Source organism: Fulmarus glacialis, unplaced genomic scaffold (assembly GCF_000690835.1).
Source record: "Fulmarus glacialis isolate BGI_N327 unplaced genomic scaffold, ASM69083v1 scaffold28986, whole genome shotgun sequence".
NCBI classification, from domain to species: Eukaryota; Metazoa; Chordata; class Aves; order Procellariiformes; family Procellariidae; genus Fulmarus; species Fulmarus glacialis.
Genome location: NW_009220505.1, coordinates 1 through 21,401, shown reverse-complemented (window position 1 = coordinate 21,401; position 21,401 = coordinate 1). Strand labels below are relative to the sequence as shown.

The 21,401-nt window shown below is 36.3% G+C and overlaps 1 protein-coding gene across 1 annotated transcript in view; it reads right to left on the bottom strand.

Annotated features, from left to right (window-relative positions):
- WDR19 (WD repeat domain 19) overlaps positions 1-20,568 on the bottom strand; it is a gene marked incomplete at its 5' end in the record, with an annotated part of 34,729 nt that extends 14,161 nt beyond the window's left edge. The window contains 21 exons of the mRNA XM_009580786.1: positions 600-677; positions 3,661-3,729; positions 4,605-4,717; positions 5,843-5,967; positions 6,397-6,543; positions 7,656-7,739; positions 9,301-9,383; positions 9,495-9,635; positions 10,584-10,641; positions 11,744-11,853; positions 12,125-12,235; positions 12,849-13,008; positions 13,567-13,771; positions 14,387-14,534; positions 15,085-15,234; positions 16,570-16,692; positions 17,110-17,216; positions 17,957-18,071; positions 18,170-18,331; positions 19,086-19,167; positions 20,395-20,568. Coding sequence (XP_009579081.1) covers positions 600-677; positions 3,661-3,729; positions 4,605-4,717; positions 5,843-5,967; positions 6,397-6,543; positions 7,656-7,739; positions 9,301-9,383; positions 9,495-9,635; positions 10,584-10,641; positions 11,744-11,853; positions 12,125-12,235; positions 12,849-13,008; positions 13,567-13,771; positions 14,387-14,534; positions 15,085-15,234; positions 16,570-16,692; positions 17,110-17,216; positions 17,957-18,071; positions 18,170-18,331; positions 19,086-19,167; positions 20,395-20,568 — 2,545 coding nt within the window. The remainder of the gene's footprint in view (positions 1-599; positions 678-3,660; positions 3,730-4,604; positions 4,718-5,842; positions 5,968-6,396; positions 6,544-7,655; positions 7,740-9,300; positions 9,384-9,494; positions 9,636-10,583; positions 10,642-11,743; positions 11,854-12,124; positions 12,236-12,848; positions 13,009-13,566; positions 13,772-14,386; positions 14,535-15,084; positions 15,235-16,569; positions 16,693-17,109; positions 17,217-17,956; positions 18,072-18,169; positions 18,332-19,085; positions 19,168-20,394) is intronic.
- Positions 20,569-21,401: the final 833 nt, after the last annotated feature.

The window sequence follows — 21,401 nt, the reverse complement described above, 5'->3', positions numbered from 1 at the left end:
AAAACATGGTCATTAATCACTTAAGAAATCAACAAGGAGATGGGTAATTTTGAAAATCTGTCAACAACTTTTTATGTCTTAAGTTGATGCGTGAATACAGGAACTAATGTAGCCTGATCTTCTTTGGGTTTTTGTCCTTTATCTCCTATTTACTACCTTACTTTCTTCCACTGCAACAGTTAGACCAACTCCCCTCACTGCAAGAAGAGATCAGTGCTGTAGCTAGTCTTGAGACACACACATGCTGACCGTCCATCTGGGAAAGGCAACAGCCAGCTGGCTAACTGGCATGAACAAACAGCTAAGTTTTGTCTCTTTCACTCAGTATGAGCATTAATTTGAATCTCCTCTGTCCAACTACCTGCCTTCATAAAGCTTGGAGAAAGATGATTATACCTAAGATAGTTACTTCCTTTCTTATCTTTCTGAAACTGAAGTTACTGGGTGAGTGACTCAGAGAGTGATCATGCAAGTCTCGCTCCTTAATGAAACCAAGCTAAAACACAATCTGTGTCTACCAAAAATTTTAGGACAAAGTAAGCTCAAAAGATCTTGTAGCACAGCAATGTGACACAATAGCAGTGATAAAAATACAATACCTTCGGCATGCCATCACTCTCTCCCATAAGATAGTCTATCAGCTGATTTGTAAGGGATTCATCTTTTGCCCGTCCCACCTATTAAATAAAGACAGAAGAAATTGTGATATGAAAGAGAACGGAAAAATACTTACTCATAAGGAGGATTTCCGTAAAAACACTGAAGCTAGATAGATTTAAAACATGATTCTTTTTAGTTCTGTGTGTTCAAACCAGATGATTACTTGGTTCATTAGCTTTGACATACAGTAGTTCATATTTATTTTCTAATGTGTTAAGTCAGGGGATTATAACTAAATAGGTCTCTACCAGCATGAACTGTTCTTCTGCTTCAGTGCTGGGAAGGCATCTGAATCTAGGGACCATGAGCTGAAGCCTGCTGTCACAAAGCTATGTCTATCAACCCAGCACAATTTGTGTCTCAGAGGAATATTCAGTGCTGGTCACTAGAATAGAGCCAGCACTATCTGGCCAGTTGAAGAGACAGTCTCAAAAATATGGCTGAGATGTTGAGATTCCACAAGGATATATATGGTACAACTGCAGCAATAGTCTTTGGGCTATTTCATAGCCTTTGGTTTATTCATTTGGGCTGAAACATCTGGATCCAGAGGAAAGCATTAGACACCTCAAACTTCAGACTTACAAGCCCTGCCAACAGCTCTGTGAGATGGAAGGAAGGAAGGCCTCAAGAGCAGCTGCGCTAGCTCTAGGCAGAGTCAGGTCTACTGTTTAAGGGTCTGAAAAAACTCTAGTGATACCTAACAAGATTTTCAAAGCTGTGGGTTCTTCAAGGGAACAGAGGAAGTCTGAGCATGGTTTGGATGACAGGAAGAGACAGTTGCAGTGGATGCTTAGATGGAAGCTGGCAATGGGCCTGCTTAGGCAGGTTTCCAGCATTTATGGTCTAGAAGGGAATCTCAAGGTTCACATGTACTGAGGTGCAGCATGAGCTGGAGACCTGATAACTACAGCATTTTGGATATCATAAGCAAAATAACTAAGGAAAGATTGCTTCATCTCAAATTTCTTCTTTTTTTAGGGATGGAAAAGAGATTTTTAGAGATAATAAGGATGAAAACCAAAAGGTGTTAGTAAGATTGATGCTGCAATTGGTCTTCTGTCTGATAGTGGAAGCTGAGAGCAGTGAGCAGTGGATATTGTCCACCTTGACTTCAGAAAGGCTTTTGACACTGTCTCCCATAACATCCTCATAGAGAAGCTGATGAACTATGGGCTGGATGAGCAGACAGTGAGGTGGACTGAAAACTGGCTGAATGGCCAGGCCCAGAGGGTGGTGATCAATAATACAAAGTCTAGTCGAAGACCAGTAACTAGCAGTGTACCCCAGGGGTCAATATTGGGTCCAATCTCATCTGGATGATGGATGGGGCAGAGTGCACCCTTAGCAAGCTTGCTGATGATATAAAACTGGGTGGAGTGGCTGATACACTAGAGGGCTGTGCTGCCATCCAAAGGGTGCTTGACAAGCTGGAGAAATGAGCTGACAGGAACCTCATGAAGTTCAACAAAAGGAAGTGCAATATCCTGCACCTGGGGAGGAACAATCCCATGTGCCAGTACATGCTGGGGGCCACCCACCTGGAAAGCAGCTTTGCAGAAGAGGACCTGGGGGTCATCAAGTTTAATGTGAGTCACCAATCTGCCCTTGCAGCAAAGAAGGATAATGGTATCCTGGGCTGCATTAGGAGGAGTGTTGCCAGCAAGGTGAGGCAGGTGATCGTTCCCCTCTACTCGAGGTGAGGCCACACCTGGAGTACTGCGTCCAGTTCTGGGCTCCTCAGTACAAGAGAGAGATGGACATACTGGACAGAGTCCAGCAAAGGGCCACTAAGATCATGAAGTGCCTGAAGTATCTCTCATGAGGAAAGGCTGAGAATGCTGGGACTGTTGAGGCTGGAGATGAGAAGGCTCGGGGGGAATCTTGTCAATTATAAAAATACTTGAAGCAACACCCCCATGCACCAGTACATGCTGGGGGCCGCCTGGCTGGAAAGCAGCTTTGCAGAAAAGGCCCTGCGAGGCTCCTGGTGGACACCAGGTTGAACATGAGCCAGCAGTGCGTCCCTGGTGCAAAGAAGGCAAATGGTGTCCTGGGCTGCATTAGGCAAAGTATTGCCAGCAGGTCGAGGGAGGTGATCCTTCCCCTTTATTCAGCACTGGTGAGGCCACACCTGGAGTACTGCGTCCAGTTCTGGGCTCCTCAGTACAAGAGAGAGATGGACATACTGGACAGAGTCCAGCAAAGGGCCACTAAGATCATGAAGTGCCTGAAGTATCTCTCATGAGGAAAGGCTGAGAATGCTGGGACTGTTGAGGCTGGAGATGAGAAGGCTCGGGGGGAATCTTGTCAATTATAAAAATACTTGAAGGGAGCGCGCAAAGAGGAAGAAGCCAGGCTCTCTTTACTGGTGCCCAGTGACAAGACCAGAGGCAACAGGCACCAGCTGAAACACAGGAGGTTCCATCCGAACATCATGAAACACTTTTTCACTGTGAGGGTGACCAAGCACTGGCACAGGTTGCCCAGAGAGGTTGGAGAGTCTGCCTCCTAGGAGATATTCAAAAGCCATCTGCACATCATCCCGGGCAACCGGCTCAAGGAGGGCCACCTAGATCAAATGGCCTGCAGACGTTGCTTCCAATCTCAACCATTCTGTGATTCTGTGACAGTGAATGGAGGCATATTGACCTCTCTAATCATAGTGTGCAGACTGGAAAAATCAGCAAAACTGAAAAACCGTATATGGATATTGCTAAAAAAGAAAATTCCAAACTCAGGTACCTGTCTCTGACACGCAACCACAAAAATCTGAATGAATTCATAAACCCTCCTTTGAAGACTGAAAACATATTTCCCTCTGGTGTCAGTATTAACTTATTCTACTTTTTTAATGTTTAGGTATCACCTTTACTGATACAGTTTCCTTCTACTTGCAATCTGTCCAAACACACTCACTGACGCTAGGAAAATGTCACAATACTGAAGGTAAACTTCTTGAAAAGACAAAGAATTTTTTGTTTTATCAAAGTTGCTTACTGTTTCAATTGCCATTTCTATAGCCAAGTTATCTTCTGTGCTTGGACTTTTCATAAAGTGCTTTAATGCCTAAAATGATACAAAATAGAAGTTAAAACTGAGACACACGAAATTAACATTTTCCTAATTTTTATCAAGTTATTTCTCCCTGCATTTTGACAGACAAGTGGCACGCTGAATGCTTATCTTGACTGTATTTTACAGCCATAAGGATAACCACATACACTACAGAGGTAGCAGCTGCTCTTACAGATACTCCTGCAAGAAAGAAGAGTTGAGTCTTTGCGCAAATTCTGGTGTATACCTTCATCTCACAGCAATATGGTGAGAAGAAATTAATAATTAACATACCATTGGAGCTCCCCTATGCCCCAGCTGAAGGAGTGGTCACCTACAATGGCTGTAATTTGCAAAAATCAGTAATATTTTTTTGGTATGTCTTCAGTATGCAAAAGACAAACATTTAATAAGCGTCAGTTCACTGATTGTAACTGATCAAAAGGAAGTGTATCAATCGACATACTTCAATTAACATATTTCTTTTTTTAAAAAAAGCTTTAATTTGGGGCATGCTACAGTATTAAATGAATTAATTAATCAGCAACCAAGTCTTCATTGGTCAAGCTAAAAAAATATAAATAAATTCTATTTCTATGTTCATGACATTTAGAGATTCATTGAGAATAGTATATAATTGATCCACGTGGAGCCTCTACTGCTATGAAAATGTTATGTGCATGGCAGTGTATAATTCACAGAATACTATGTAGATAATTGTAAATATAAATAGTTTATTTATGTTTTTTACACTTTTAAAAAATATCAGTATGTCATCAGTTAAGGCAGCTCAAGTCTATTAGGAACATCCCTGATTTTGAAGTACTGTATTTTGAACAGTTTCTATGAACGTTTAACTATCACTGTTTTATCCTTTAAGCACTGACCCGTCCATATTGACCACACAGCAAGAAAAATTTTCCCGCCTGAAAATGTTTCTTTTCTCCTTCAAAATATAGTGCGATACTCTGATAATCTTCATTGGTAGTACTTTCAGAACCTGCAATAGATAGATAGCAATGATAGCAGAGTATTCTTATTAAGTAAGATAAAGGCCCTACTGAAGGAACAAATTCCTATTCTACGTTCTTTTTTCCACTGACATTCAAAGAAAACCAAAGCCAGCTAGACTCAGATTATGTCTTATATCTTTTTCCTATTTAATCAGACTAAATGTCAGACATTAGGAGCTAATAATGCAGTGAAATAATTGTTTCCATAGGTTTTACACCATAACGGGATTTCTATTTTTTTAACAGACGTAATAAAATGGCGTAACTATGACCTACTAATGAATTTTTCCATTACGTCTTGGCAACAGCAAGACAGAGCAAGTGATTATGAGATTATCACCTGAATTATTTTCACAGTTTAAGAATATCTGAGTATATCTGTATCGCACAGAGCAAAACTATCAGGACCAATGTAACCATGTGGTAGCAGGGAATACTACTTAGTCTTCTAACCAAGACTCCATTTTACTGTACACATCTAAAACAAAGACAGCCACTACCCCAAAGGTAGTTTTAAACCCTTTTTCCACCCACTTAGATTACAATTTGAGACATCCTATTTTGGATAGGAGAGAAGGAAGAAAGCATATGGAACAGTAGAACAATAGAGGCCACCTCGACAAGCAGCTGCAACAGTACACACCAAGCTAGCTGTTGTCACGTTATTATAACCTTCGTAACAAGAATACATTTTTTAAAGGAAGAGATTAATTGAAAACATGAGATAATTTGGTAGATACGTATGTGGAACTGTTTCCACAGAGAATGGTGCCTGACACAGGTGAAAAATACAGAATTTATTTGCAAATTGACAAGCCGGCCACTGACCGACTTGATGGCCTGAGGTGGTAAAAGTCGGCTTCTCAGTAAGGTCTCCTTTTGTCTCTCACTGAGACAAGAGGAGGCCATGAAGGGCCTTAAAGGGAAAAAAAGGAAAGACAAGTGACATATGCATATAAGAAAAGAGCTGGAACCATGAAAAAAGGAAAAGAGGGGATAAAAATCAGGAAACAAAACTTCACACCGCTTGTCTTATGATTTCAAATTGCTCTAAACCAATTAAAAGAATAGCAAAACATACTGCAAGCAAACTATTAACCTGGAATACTCACTGATGATATCAGCATAAATCTCCATCTTGTTGTGTTGTTGAGCTAACGTGAAAGCTTCATTATTGCACTTGGACATGACTAGGAACTGGATGGCAGAACCATAGTCACCAAGCTGCAGAAAGAATCTAATCAGAATGAAAAAATTAATACCTTAGTACTAATGAGCATAATGAAGACACCAAATGTTTTAGGAATACAGTATATTTTGTGGCATACAAATAGGATACATTTCTAATTTATTTTATATCTCGATTATTTTAAATAGGTTACTAAAATTAACTTAGTATAAATAATACAGCATGGCAACTTTTATTATTGTCTAAACTTACTACTTCAGGTTAATATAATTTCAATCAGAAAGTTAAAAAAAGGAAAAAAATCAGTATCTGCTTAGCTGTACAAATTTTAAAGAACTCAAATCAATAAACTGAAATACATAGTCACTGGCCAAGTACCAATAACCAGAGTCTGATACATTAGCAAGCCTCACCAACTTCCAATAGGTATGGCCTCTTTCACCCTTTTTTTTTTAACCTGTGTAATATGATTGTTACCTGGCCACCATCTTTGCTCCATCAAGAGACTGTGTTTCTCTCACAATATTAACAGCCTTTTCAGGATTGTTAAGGTGATCCAAATACAGTCGAATTACACTGTCCCATTGTTTTGCATGCTCGTAAGCTATCACAGCTTCCTTGTACCTGCAAAATAATGATTCCACATCAGTTTTTCTAACTTTTAAATAACTCTTTACAATACACTGTGAAAGAAACATACAGTATTTTATTTCTGAGAGGTTACTCTGTGACACCTTCCTTTGAGTTTGCATATAATAGCCTTGTTCTGCATTTACTGTTTTTTTTTTTTCTCTATTTCATTTTCTCTTGGCAGAATGAAAGGCAGAGGCAACAGAAAAATGTCTACCACAGTACTATTTTTAACCTACACTGCCAGCACCCCTTTTGGTATATCTTAAAAGCGGTTCATCTGTTCCATCAGCAAACATCACCTGTTCTGTCAGTTCCATATGAAATCACTTGGGAAGGAGAGAACAATAAAAAACAAGCAAATGATAACTAGTTGTACGATTTTAAAAATGAGACTTCTTTTCTGTTCTGTAAACAAGATCAAGAAATTTCTCATTCTCACACTATGCAATTGACACAATTAGTATTTTCTAGTCTCATCAATGCAAACATTTAGCTTTGGTGCTGTTTCATATTATAAAGTGTCATTATTCTGAAGCACATTTACTTACAGGTAAGGACTAGTAGAAAATACATTCTGTGATTAAATATAACCTATTTTGAGCTTTCATTTCAGCCAATAATTTCACATTATTCAATATTTTGCAAATGCAGCCATTAAGATGTAACAGTAATTTGGTTCTAGAATGAAAAATTTTCTTTTATGATTATTCCCCCTTTGAATGACCTTTAAAAATCACAGCTAAGGAGTTGTTAGAAACAAACCGAACTTCAGTACTCTGCTAAGTGGAATATTGCATTGGGTGCAATACTTTAAAACCTTTAATGATTTTTGTTAAAAAGATATTGATGCTTAGACAGGAAAACAATCAATTAGAAACACATCTCTGATATTAGTGGAAGGTCCTTAGATTATGTTTAAAATCTTTACACAACATCTTAAGTTTACATATTTCAGAATCTATTTTCACAAGGCTATTTTATGCAAAACTTAAAGTCTGTCTTTTAATTTATTTTACAGAAAGAGTAATGTATAATAATAATAACAACAATAACAGCAACAATAACAACACGTTTTATAAAAAAAGATAAGCATTCAAACGCACCTGCCATCTGCTTCTTTGGCCTTTGCATATTGTAGGTGAATCTTTGGAGATGAAACATGAGGAAGAAGTTCACCAACCTTTGCCCTAAAAAGACAAGATAACAGTTATTTAATAAATATATCTGGTTTCAAATTTTCTCCAGTAAAACAGGCATATTTAAATCAACACTGAAAAGGATGCTAAAAAAGAAGTAATTGAACATAATGTATAAGGTTTGAAGGCATTTCAATGTTTTCAAAAAGCTGCACTTTATAGATGTAAGAACTGGAAATGATAGACTGCTTCATGAACATACAGGCCTAAAGAAGGACAGTATCTTCTCTTTTTTAAGCTTGAGATGTATGAGCATAAGAGGTGCCAGACCAACAATTTTTACCTCCGGTATTCTCTAATTAATCTACAGAAGAAGCACAGAATTAAAACTGTAATCTGAAAGAACGTGCAAAAGAGTACAAAAGACTACCAGCACCAATGCAGTTGTGATTACTCCCATGATTGTGTGCTTAAGGCCAAGGTTGTACGGAGGACTCCAGGCAATTAGAACCAGATTCTCTGAGTGACAACATCCATAACAGCAGCGTGGAGGAACACTGAACTATGTCAGTCCTTCCATAAATCTAGCTTCAGGAATTGCACACAGTGATATCATCTATAAAAGCCAGCAAACTAAGCAGTGGGCCTTTCAAGACAAAGAATACAAGAGACTGAAGAGAGGCTGACGTCAAATCTCACCTCTCTGCCTATAAGACAGAGCACTCCCCAAACTGAACCTCCTTACAATCATAGAATCGTTCAGGTTGGAAAAGACCTTTAAGATCATCAAGTCCAACCAATCAAGTCCTTCTGCTAGAGTAAACAAAGCTTGTACCTCCCACTTTCCAATTCAAGGCTATCATTATATGCAAGCTATCCTACTTAACAAGTGTTCTCTGGTCCATTCTGATGCCACTGACACTTCTATGATGGAATAAAATTTTCCTTAGTAAATGAACATAATATTCCAATCTAATTTTTAGAGCACTCGTATGAGAGAGGAGGGGTCTTTTTGATCTCTGTTCCAATCAGTTCTTAATATTAGAAGTCCATAAAACGTAATCAGGCAAGAATTAAGCCCTTAAACCTCTCAGTAATCTGTACTTTTCCACTGGAAACCTGACAATAATCAAATTAATTTAAAAAAAATTAAAAATGTATTGAACATAATGCCAGTGATTTTGACTACTCGTGATACAGACTCCACTTGAACCAGCAACTTAGAATCATTTTCAATTGTCTGAATATTCAGTCTCAGCTATGTATGTTATAACTGAAGAAATTTAATGAACTAAACAGTAACTACATGAATAAAATTACTAAATTCAGTGCACATGCACACACACACAAAGGACTTGAAACTGCAGGTAACTTTAAACATAACACAAAAAAAGAAAAAAGGAAGATTATCTCCCATTTACAGTAAGACTATATTTAAAACAACATAAGCTTCTGAAAGAATACTGTTCTTGTTTAAGCTTGGGGGAGGGAACAATAAAATCAATGAAACATAATTAATGAGACATTTGTTCTATTCAGAGAATCGTTCCTTTCCAAAGAGCACCAGAGCAAGTCCTCCGAAATGTAACACTTCCCTAAAACTTGTACTTACCAGTTTTTACACCGGATGTATACTGATGCTGCCTTGTCATAATATTGTCCCTTTTCATACAGCTGAGCAGCTTCTGAAAATTGCTACAATATTGGAAATCATTAAAATATAATTTCTAAATTAAGATTACAAATAAATAAATAGCTTAATGAATTCACATATTCAGCCTTAGCTTTATTAACTCTTTTGAATACCTTCATACTCTCCAGAATAGCTCCACAGTCTCTTTTTAGTGACCTACTGGGATGTTTAATGGCCTGGTTTACCCCTCGACGGATATCTCCCATTCGAATGGACATTTGAGCCACACCAGCAAGGCAAGCTTCATCATGTTCCTGGTACTGGCAATCAAATGAAAAGCAATAACTATACATTATACATCAGAAGTATCAGGTCACAAGAGCTACAGTAACCAAGCACTGAAACAAATTAACAAAACATTACATGGACTTAGTTAAATCAATTTGTCTCAAAATTTTTGCCTCAAAATTTTTGCCTAGCTGCAGCTGTCACTGATTTATTTAGAAGAACTCAGCTTAGTTTTCTTCTTAAGATTTGTCTTTAATTTTTACATATTACTCACAAGATCTGTCCTGACCAAGCATACATGAAAAGAATCTATTTTACAGACAGCTCAGTACTACTCTCCTCTTTCCTCCAAAACCAACATTAGAGAAAAAGAGAAACTACAAGCAGAATATTTCCTTTATTTTTTTTTGTTAAAGGTGGTAAGGCCACTGATGTTTCATAAAGCCAAGTGGCTTGAATTTAGAAAACATTGCTATTTCCATTATTATGTTCCCCTATTATCATTTAAGCTGCTTCATAATAGACATTTGGCAAATATTAGGGGAAATAATGCCAGAATAAGGGAAGATCTACTGAAGATGATGTTTATTTTCTAACACATCTTTGCTTGTCTTTATATAGATAACAATTCAGTAAAGAAGAACAGAAGGAATAATTAGGACTTTTGTTATAACAATGAAAATCCTAGCAACGCTTTCTCTGACATTTGCATGCCTATTATGAAACCGCTCAAATTCTAAAAACCTAAGTCTAGTTATGCCATGTTAATACAACGGCAATACTGCTTTATACCTAGAGAAAGCATCGTTCTGTATATTAAAAATAAGAGAAGTGCAAAGACTACTTCCCAAAAGCAACAGTCAAATAGACTTAGAGCTGAATAAAAAAAAATCTGAATTCAAATGAGTCTGAAACATGACAATTTAATGAGTAGTATGATAGTACAAATGCTATCATTACTAAAAAGGAATTACCTTATTGTTTCCAGTGATTCCCTTCTCATAATGTGCCAGAGCATTAATATAATCACCCCTAAAAGAAAACTGAAAGTTATATGGAAGAATATTTTTAATAGTAAGAGACAGTTACCTTCCTGCCACGCAGATTATGCATGTATCTGTCTTGCTTTAGACATAACGACTCCATACAAGGATGCGAAGTATGCAAAAGACAGACAGTTACACAGTATGTCATGGCACTTCCCAAGCGCTTTATCAAGCTATTAGCCAGAGGCAGTCCATCCCTCGATTCCGTTATACTGAGACCCATAAACCTCCCTTGAAAGACAGGCAAAGAATCTATCTGCACAATACACCTCAATAATCTCATCTCTACTTCCACATTTTTCTGGAAGATAAATGAAACTAACCTTCTAGAATTATTTAGAATTTTTGCAACATAAAAACGAAGGCAATTTTTTTCCATAAGTACCTTCAGAACTCAAGTTACAGATGGTTACATTGCTTCAACTGCCTCCATTCCTTCCTTTCTGTGACCAATAAGTGTCCTCTCTCACTGCCAGAGGCACTGCCAGGGGGAAGGAGTTGTCTAAAAACTCTATTAATAGATAAGAGTTTTTCCTCTTGGTCATTAAACAGACGGTTTCATCTGGGAAGAATTAGCTATAAATTGACTTCAAATTAGCTATAAATAGACTTCAAAATCATGGCAAATGGTTAATACCTTCTCCCTTTCAGGAACTCTCAGCCTTGAAATTCGACACTCCTCTACCTAAAATATGTAAGAAAATGAAGGCTACTGGATATTTAAGGAAAGACAGGCAAAAGGCAAGGCTTTCGTCCATTTAAGAAGTGTTAAATGGTGTGAACTTTCTTTATTTTCCAAGCACTTGCCTGCAACAACGGATTTATTTAGTAGATGATATTATTATATAGTGGATCTACCAGTTGCAAAGAACGCAGATATACTGAAATTAATCAAAAGTAACTACTATTTGCTAACATATGTCTCTAGCATGAAGTATTCCTTACTCTTCCTCATACTATAGCTGCAAGACCTCACAGAATCCTCTCTCAGAAATGTAGTTAGCTGAAGTATCTCAATTCTACGTTCTTCTAGTGAGCATGAGTATTGGTTTAATATTCTTACATTGCAAGTTTACAGGAGAACTTACGTGAATTCCAGCTGCATTGCATATTCCTTTGATATGAAAGGGATTTGGTCTGGGGCCAAACGCTTAGCCAGCTGAAGTGCACTGTCCCAGTGTTGCAAGTCTTTTCGCATCTATTAACAAAGAACAGTAACATTTTCTGATGCAAGTATCAAATTCTGAATTCTAATATGAACTTTATATTATTCTAAATACAAATATAGAGCTAGTATTCTAGAAAGATTCAGACAATTTGAAAGACATTCATCCTAAAAGAACGTCTGTCAGTCACACAATGGCGAGAACAAAACCATAAAAGGACAGAATTATCAGAAGGTAAAATATTCCAACATTAAGGTGGAGATGAAAACAGCAGAAAAAAATTTACACATCTTAAATTAATACCTCAAGTGCAGCAATAGGACAGGAGGATGCCAGATATAAATCCTGAGCCAGATTAAAATCACTAGTAAACATGGCAAGATGTCCTGCTAAAAGGTTGTGGTCTTCTATTCCCTGTAAAAAGACATAATAGGTGCAAAAGTAATCCAAAAGAAAAAAAATATTGTTATAAGTAACATAATCTAGTAAGCACAGTAAAACAAAATATCCTTACATTTTACAACCATGTGTATCGGATTCTACAAACCAGAAAAAGCCCTCACTTTCTTATTGTAACTCAAAGCCACTACAGCTAACACTGTCTAAAATCAGCAACTTGCAGAAGTATATAAGGTACTATTTCATGCACACTTTTAGATGTATAATTGCAATCTGTTTTTTTTTTTTTTAAATAATAATAGTGGCCTTAAACATTTTCTCACAAATAACACAGGAAAAAAGAGCCTCCAAATGCCCGAGACATGAATATATTCTGCTGCTCTCAAGCAAATGCAGAAAGGAATGTTGTGCATTCCAGTAGAGACTGCAACCACTTCAAGAGAAAACCAAGCAAGAGTTATGTGGTTTGGACACTTTCTCCTCTATAACTATTAACTCCTTTGAAAATAATTCACCTTCTATTTAAAAAAAAAAAAAAACAAAATCCCCACAAAAATAAGAATTCAGCAATTCTTAACGAAGAATTGAATCACCATATTTCCTATTTAAAAGGGACTTTACATTTTACCTTTATTTTCTCTAGTGACATCACCATCCCAGCATTACCAAATGTCCGATAAACACGTATTGCAAAATCCACCTCCATATGATGTAAGCAAGCTTTGGCCAGCTCATTCCAACCAGACTGGTCATTCAGAAGTCTGCACACCTCCCATGCTTCAGAAAACCTATAGAAGGTAAAACACATTTAAAACTCCTGTTATTCGTACCTAAAATTCCCTCTCAACACTTTTTTCCCCTAATACTACAGTAGGGAAAACATAAAAAGCATTTACTTCTAAGCCATGGAGAGAGAGATGTGTCAGGAAGAAAGGAGAAATACAAATGCATAACTTACAGTTCTGTTTCTCCTGTTTCTATCACACTTTTTCAGGAAACCTTACTCTGGCATTCTTTCCCTTAAACTGATTTTGCATTCCTTCATTACAGTGGAAGGGGAGTATGCAAGAAGCACCTTCAGCCAGTTTTGGAAGAGCCACTGTCATAGAACCCCGAATCAGTCTTGAAAAAAAATAACTTTAGCTTTTACTTGACAGTGGAAAAACAAATAAAGCACCACTGGGTCACTTATTTTGCTTGGTCTGCATAGACAGCTACATGGACTCATGGATCAATCTAATTTATCAATATTCAGCATGACATTTTTAAATCACCAGGATATGCTGTATTGAGCTATAAGCACAGAAGAAAACAATTTACACAATATAATTAAAACACAGATGTACCTTTTCAACATTAAAGTCTGAGTAAGCATTTGTGTCAGTTCATTAGGTCCAAGGTCTTTCAAATTGCCAAGGAAACTGTGAGTGCTTAGATAGATATTGTTTGTTTTCCCACTCTGAGTCTGACAAGTTAATTCTCCATTATACAACAACAAAGGTTTATGGGAAAAGGGGACTTCTGTGGCACCTGCCAAAATAATCTTTGATCCTAAATTCAAAGATCAGGAAGAAAAGAAGACATAATTTTAAAAATTCCTACATGGTAAAAAGTGTAGCAAGCAGTCACAGCTGAAATAATGTAGATTTGCAGGGCATTAAATCAAGGTCTCTAATTCTGGTAGTCACCATCTACGACAGCGCATATTTTTCAGAAAGGTAAATATACATAACTTAAATCTTCTAAACTAGTAAGGTCATTTTCCAAATGTTTGTAAGTAAATTTCTTAACGTTTCTCTGTCACAAATACAGAAATTGCTATGACTACAATTTTGGTTAACAGTGTAAGTGAATACAAGTTTTGTCACCCTGATCCTAAGATTTTCTCATGAACATTTCAAAATACAATTGAAGCACAACGTGTAAATTTCAGACGAAAGATTGTAATAGCAAGAAGCTTAAGGAGTGAACACCAAAATGCCTTGTTGGAGCTTTACAGAGAAACCTACAAAGCAACTAGTTTTCTATTCATCAGCTGCACTCCAAAACTTCTGTAGTACTATTTTATATGCAGTTATGAAAATATTTAAGACAAATGAAGACTCAGAACATGTTTTACTTTATTAACTAAAATAGTGAATAAGTTTTTAAAAGCATTTACAGTACCTTGAATGGCATCCTTATGAAAAACATAAGTGTACACTTTATCATCATCAAAAGCAACAAAAACACCTTTATCCATTGGCCAGTTTTCCCACAAGATTCCTTTAATAGTTGGTGAGAAGTTTGGAATCTCATATAATCTATCATTTACCTACAAAATAATGCAAAAGTAAAATCATTAGCAAGTGACTAAGGAGACAAACTAAATATTCATCCCGGTTATGATTAAAAATAAAAAAAGATTGTAAATAGTGCAGAAATACAAAAATTGTATCAAGAAAAAGTTTTCCTGTAAGCAGTGACTCTGAATAACACAATAGTTTAATTCAGAAGGGAAGTAAATGAAGAAAATGCACATTATATGAATGTTATTTACTTTTCTTAGAAAAAAGGTATGGGGACAGGCAGTGAAACTGGCAGTGCCTGTCAACAGCCTAAAATATCTGTATTTGAATACACAAACACATACATTTCTGAAAATTCCTGATCAGTAATTTAGTAAAATGAAATTGTCCTGATCTAAAATGACAGATTTTATTTCCTTACATTACCATTAAGTTATCCTCAAGCCTCCTTGGCAATTTCTTCCACCAGCATACATGTTGGAGTGACAAAAGCTTCTTCATTCTCTATTAAAAGCACTATATAGTTGAAAAGCCTGCTTGTAAGTATAATTGTATGGGTATCCCACACTAACTTACTGGACAATAGACAAAGCCATCACTTTTGTCATCTGTGAAAGCCAATCTGGTTCCATTGGGATCTGGAAAAATTTTTCTCACACTGACAGGATGCCGATATTCATTCACGTATTGCCAGTCTTCAATGTAGAAATAATGAATAACTCCAGTCTAATGAGAAATAACATAAAAAGCTAATAATTAGTAAGTGGCAAGTAGATAATTAACTTAGTTGTAGTTTCTCCCATGTTAGAGCGCTGAGCATGAAGAGTGTTTAAAGAAAAATACTTCCAGGTGTTTTTTTGGCTTCCTTCTTCATTCACAGCTGGTTTTGGGCAGGATAGGAAAACTTGAGGCTTTTTGCAGAGTGGGGAAAGGAGTTGGAGGTTTGAGGGGTTTTCTGTTGTCTTTGTTGTTTATCTCACTCTGCTTTGTGAAGACAAGCTGTATTTACTGTGCAGTTCTCTAAACAGGGGAAATGCCTGCCTCACTGCCGAGAGAAGCTTAAACTTCAACCAAAACTGAAAAATTTGCCTCCAAGGAAGAACTATACATTCTTAAGAACAGATGTACCTAATTCAGAGAAAAGCAATCAAACTGACTTGTGATTAACACTATGTTTCAATCAGTGTCACACAAACAAGAACACTGAAAGTAAAAGGCAGCTTTTGAAGTCAATTGTAAAATTTGCACACATCAAATTGATCAGTTGTAATTTCAAATTTATCAGTACCAGTTTAGGTACTGAGGAGGTGGGAAAGCCCTCAACTGCTGCAAAACCACTCAAGTTGTTAAACCAGTGATAACACCAGAGATGGTGATTCTGCCTTTTCTCTGGAAGGTCAATACATCAGTCTGTGTCATAAAGAGCACAATACTACAATGACAAACATGCTCTGTATTCCCAGTGCCAGAAAATACTAAAAGCAAAGAAACTACCCCTCATGCATAGGAAAATCTCCAGAAAAATCCATAAGCCTGTTCACAGCCTTCTTCAGTGCCCTCCTAGTTCCTATCTTTGGTGAAACACCTAAAAAAAATTATCTTCAGGCAAAGGCTTCAATAGTAAGTCAAGACTTCCATTTACGCTATCATACTTGTTTACCTCAGTACCTTTTTGTCCACATCTATCACGTCATCACCTAAATCAACAAATTTGCAAGGCAAGTGCCATGTTTTTTCTTATGTCTGGAAGACAGTTTGATTGCCAATCCTCTCACTAATGCAATAGAATTAAATTCTGCTATTAAAATCAGTGTTTTGCAACAAACACTAGTAAAAGCAAAACTTAACCTTCCTGCCAATGCTTCTCATAAAAATGCAACAGTAAAGGAAGTTGGATGCAATTTTAACTGTACCTGCATAAAGTTCTTGCATAGAAAATAATCCATTGTAAACTTCTCAGAAGCACAATTTTTTTGCTAAAAGTATGAGTAATAATCCAAATAATGCAGATACAAATATATTCTATCTAAAAAGATCTTTAAAAACAGCAGTAATACTCACATCTGTACCATATATGAGGAAGTCACTAGTTAAAGCATGGCATAAAATTCGGTATTTATCATCACCTGCTGGGAAGAGTCGAGTTTCTCGTTCTTCCTGACCATCCAAACCTTCACTTTCTATCTAAATATAAAGAATAGAATGAACTGAAAAATTCCACTGTTAATAATGAGGTATCATAGTTTTGCCTGTATCAAACTGTAAGGAAATGAGATGAAAACAAAATTTGCAAGTGCATCCCTTAAAAACCCAGCGTCTGCTTCTGTCACATTCCCACAGAGACCTTTAAAATAAAACTTGTTAAATATTTCACAAGAAAACATTTTTTCTTCACTTGTTCTAGACTAGGTTGTATTTCTAAAGTCTACAGGAACTCAGCTTTATATTTTAATTAGCCAGCAAAAAAATTCTGAATAATTTTTAATTTTTATCTCTATTAACTGAAGATCACTCCATTTTCTCTCATTTTTAAAACTACATTAAGTTGTTCAGCTTGGATCAACTCATTAGTTCAGCACTCAAAATTGCCAGGGCTCTTACCATATGCAACTGGACTTTACCCTCAAAGAGAGCAGCGGCATAATCGGAATTAAGGTGCATACTTGTTACTGTCCCCAGGTACTCCACATCTTTAAGCTTTTTTACATCTGAAGAATTCAAACAGAAAAGAAAAGGCAAAAATATTTTGATTTTGTATAGGTCTTCTCTTATGATCATCTAAATTTGCAGCTGAGTAACCAGCATGAAAAACCCACAACTAAGCAGAGAGTCACACACAAGTCACATGTAAAGAGACTTTCTTCTTAGCAGAGAACTGGTTAGAAAGTACAAGAAAAACTCTTTTCCTATGCAACTCTGACTAGCATTCTTACAGTTTTGATTAATTTATTATTAGTCAGAAAAGTGATACTTAGAGAGACATGAAAGATTTAAATCCACTGTCTATAATTTGGACACAGTTTAACCAATTTTACCCTACCCCACGCAAACAACGTGAACATCTACCAAACTGAGAATTTAAACCCTCTGATCATATAGTCCCTAGGTACTTTGCCAAACTTAGTATTTAAAGAGATGGTCAAATAATGTCTCAAAAGCCTAGAAGTCCTTAATTGGTTAACAACATGATCTAAAAAAAAAACAAAAAAGAAACATTCTACATTTCATTACCAATACCTTGATCCTGAAGTTTTATTTCTATTATTTACAATGCCTTGTCATAACAGCTTCAGTTTGTGAAGATCATTATCCAGTCCTAACAGGACCATATGGCAATTCAAGTTGTTATTGTACAATGTGGAATGTCCAGAACTGCTAAACAAAATACCGAATTCATAAAATAAAGACAATGATGCAGTAGTTTTAAGAGAATTAAATTTATGCTTACTATTCTCTCCAAGAGCATAAAACCAAGCCCGATTGTTCATTCCTACAGCCAAATGATAAACACCAATAGCAACAAAACTGGGCTCTACTTCAACAGAGACAGTAACTGGTAGCTCCTGTAAGAAAACAAAACAAAATAAAACAATTTTAATCCACTATTAATACTTGCTTTACTTACATCTAAATGAAGTTTAAAAGGAAGAGGATATCATACTCTCTCCACATGATTGGCTATAGTAACTTCAAGAAGAGAAGTGAGGTATGCAAGCCGTGTACTGCAAGCATCTCCAAGGATTGGAAGCTTTGTCAAGAAAACATGGAGGGATCCTCTTCGTGTAGATACTGCCAACAACTGTCCGTCATCTGTCCAAGCCAGCTGATCTACACCTAAAACATTCACAAGTTTTTGCAAAAAAAAAAAAAAAATCTCCTTTCTTTAACTACTGAAACCAAGAAACAATTATTTTGCTTTAAAATGTGAAAACGGTAGGAATTCATACCTAGGAATATATGTACTACCGTACTCAAACATAAACAATTAATATAATTCCAAGATTAACTGGAATCACTCAAACCAAACCCATAATTTACTAATTTAGCATTTTCCTAAGAGTGAAGACTTGACAACAACTGAAGTATTTACAGACACTACAAGAGGAGATAATGGTGGTAACTCATTACCCAAGAACATAGTCTTGTAACAATGTTCTGGAAGCCACAGGCACAAATCCTGTATATCAGGATGAGAACAGATTAAGTATCATGTCAGTAAAAGACATGCTGAAAAGCACAAAAAAACTCACCAAAAAAACCATGGAAAGAAGCAGAAACTAGTTAAGTATATTATTTTAGTAATCTGAATATACTGTATTACAGATTCAAAAAACCAAAACACTAACTGATCAAATATTCTGAGACCTGTACTTCTCTATACTTTGAACAGATAAAATAAAATATGTTCCCATTTTGTTATGGGTCACCTAATAAATATAAGTTGGCAAAGAAGGAATTTATGATAAATGCTATATCTACACAGTTTTTCCAACAACAGTATTTTCACTTACATAAACAGAGTCACCATCAAAATTCTGGTTTACTTAATTTGTAAAAATTTCTATCTGCATGGAGACTGTTAACATACCTTTGTTTTCATCATCCAAGTTTATTATGGCATACATTTCTCTCAGGTCTGACAGATCATGGATCTTAATGCTAAAACAAAAATAAACAGTCATTCTCACTAATATAAATCTCAGTCATCGTAAACTGGAAGAAACCCAACCCAATCAAGACAACCTAATGGAGCAAAAAATAGAGTGCAAATGCAAAATGCCTTCCATTTCCTAAAGAGCAACACACACGCATTGTTATCCAGCACTCTAAATAGTGTATCACTATCACTGTACAAAAAGATTTGCTCAGAGAACTAAAAATTGAGGAAAAGGCACAAATCCAATTTGAAAGAACTCAGGAGTGGGAAACACACACTATTATTTCCTTTTGACCTGTTACAATACACATTAGGTTAAAAACACATTCCTGACGAACAAATACTGCTTGAAACACAGATGCAAAAAACTAGCTTTCAATCCTGCTTTACATAAAAAGGGACAGAGTGAGAGTTTACTTATGCTGTCATGTTACTCAATATATGCTTAAAGAACCCCTTAAAGAAATAATACTTATTGTACCATAGCTGAAGTGCTTGAAGCTGCACCATGTTTTGCTCACAGTTATACCACTCTTGATGTGCAAGTGTCATAAATCAGCATTCTGTTAAGGTCATACACAGAACTGTGAACAGACAGAACGGTCTGACTCCTACCATCACTCAGCTCCTTTTTTGCTGAAGAATTCAGATATCACAGAATCAGGGAGTAGCAGACGAGGCACTGAAGAAGATACTCTATCATATGCACAACATATTTTGGAAAAACTCCAGTCTCTCTAACTATTTTTTTTCTTTAAATGCTTACACATTCATACTTTTGTCTAGATTGCAGGTAGGACCAAACACCAGGGAGGAGGATATCAGCATATCAGCATACTCAGTACAGCTTTAAATGAATTGTTCTCCTATTGCTAAGCAGATGTTTGTCCAATCAATAAATCATAGTAAAGAAATGTGGACATTTTTGTAGCCAAGTAACATAATAGAAAAAGAAAGAATCAAAAGGAATAATCTATACTAAAGTTTAATTAATTTTTTTTTGTTTACAATTAATTACAATGAAGTTAGCTATAATTGCAGAGATTTTGGTCAAATATTAGCTTCTCCTAACTTCAGGCAGAGAGGCAGTTCCACAGAGCAATTCGCCTCACCTTCTCTGCGCTGACTTCTTAGGGAGCCTTGAAGCCTTAGGGAGCCTAGTTTTAATGCCTAACAACTACAGTTATGCGAGATGAATTCCATTCTTTATGTATAAAGCTACCACTTACCAATTGTCTCCACATGATGCAGCTTTGTTTAATGACTGTGATACAGCAATGCTGCTTAGATTATCCTTATGATTATGAGCTTGAAAGATTTCTTGACCTATCTCACGAATGTGTGTAGAAATGACTACAAAACACCCTCGTGAGAAACCAATCATAATGTAGCCATCACCATACCTGTTACAAAAAAACCAACAATTAAGACATCTATTTATGCAATACGCAAAATGCATTTTCTTTCAGGCTACTGGGGTAACTGTCAATGCCTCCCATCAATAGGAAAAATAATCAAATTATGGGAATTTATATAATGTAGAACAATATAGTATAAAATAGATTAAGGGAAGAACAACCAAAGATTCTTGAAAGACAAAACTATGTTTGTGCCCAGAGTTCACTCATAAGTCGTCTTTATTCTCTTTCTACATTCTATATGCCACTTTACTTTCAGCAAGCTGCATACATGGCAGTGATGCCAGGAGAAAGGTATCTTCATTGGAATAAGCATGTCAGGAGATGGAAACTTCCATTTCAAGGTTCCGGCTGACTTGGTCCCATCAAAGTTATGCTAAAAATAATAATGCCAGTCACTGTGCCCTTAAGGCATGCTACTGCAAACACAATGGAAGTACCAAAGCTACAATCTGTATTTGTGAATAGATAGTCTGTTTACTTTTCACAGGGTCAAGTAGAAATAATGAGGTTAAGGCAGAAATAGTTACAGCGTATAAGGATGAATTCAAACAATACCTCATCAGCTTAGTTGCAAAAAAATCATTGCAAGGGAAACAGCGCAGGTATGCCTTGTCAGACATATGGCCGTTAAGAAGCATATAGCTACAGGTTTTCTTACATGGTTGTAGTGTAAAGGGATAAATGTAAATTCCACGTTAACTGAACAGGCATTAAAAGACATGGTGTTATGATTCAAAGATACAGAAACAGTACAGCTACTTTTTGGGTACAGAGTTGAAACTTCTAGCTTGAATCATAGAATCATAGAATCATAG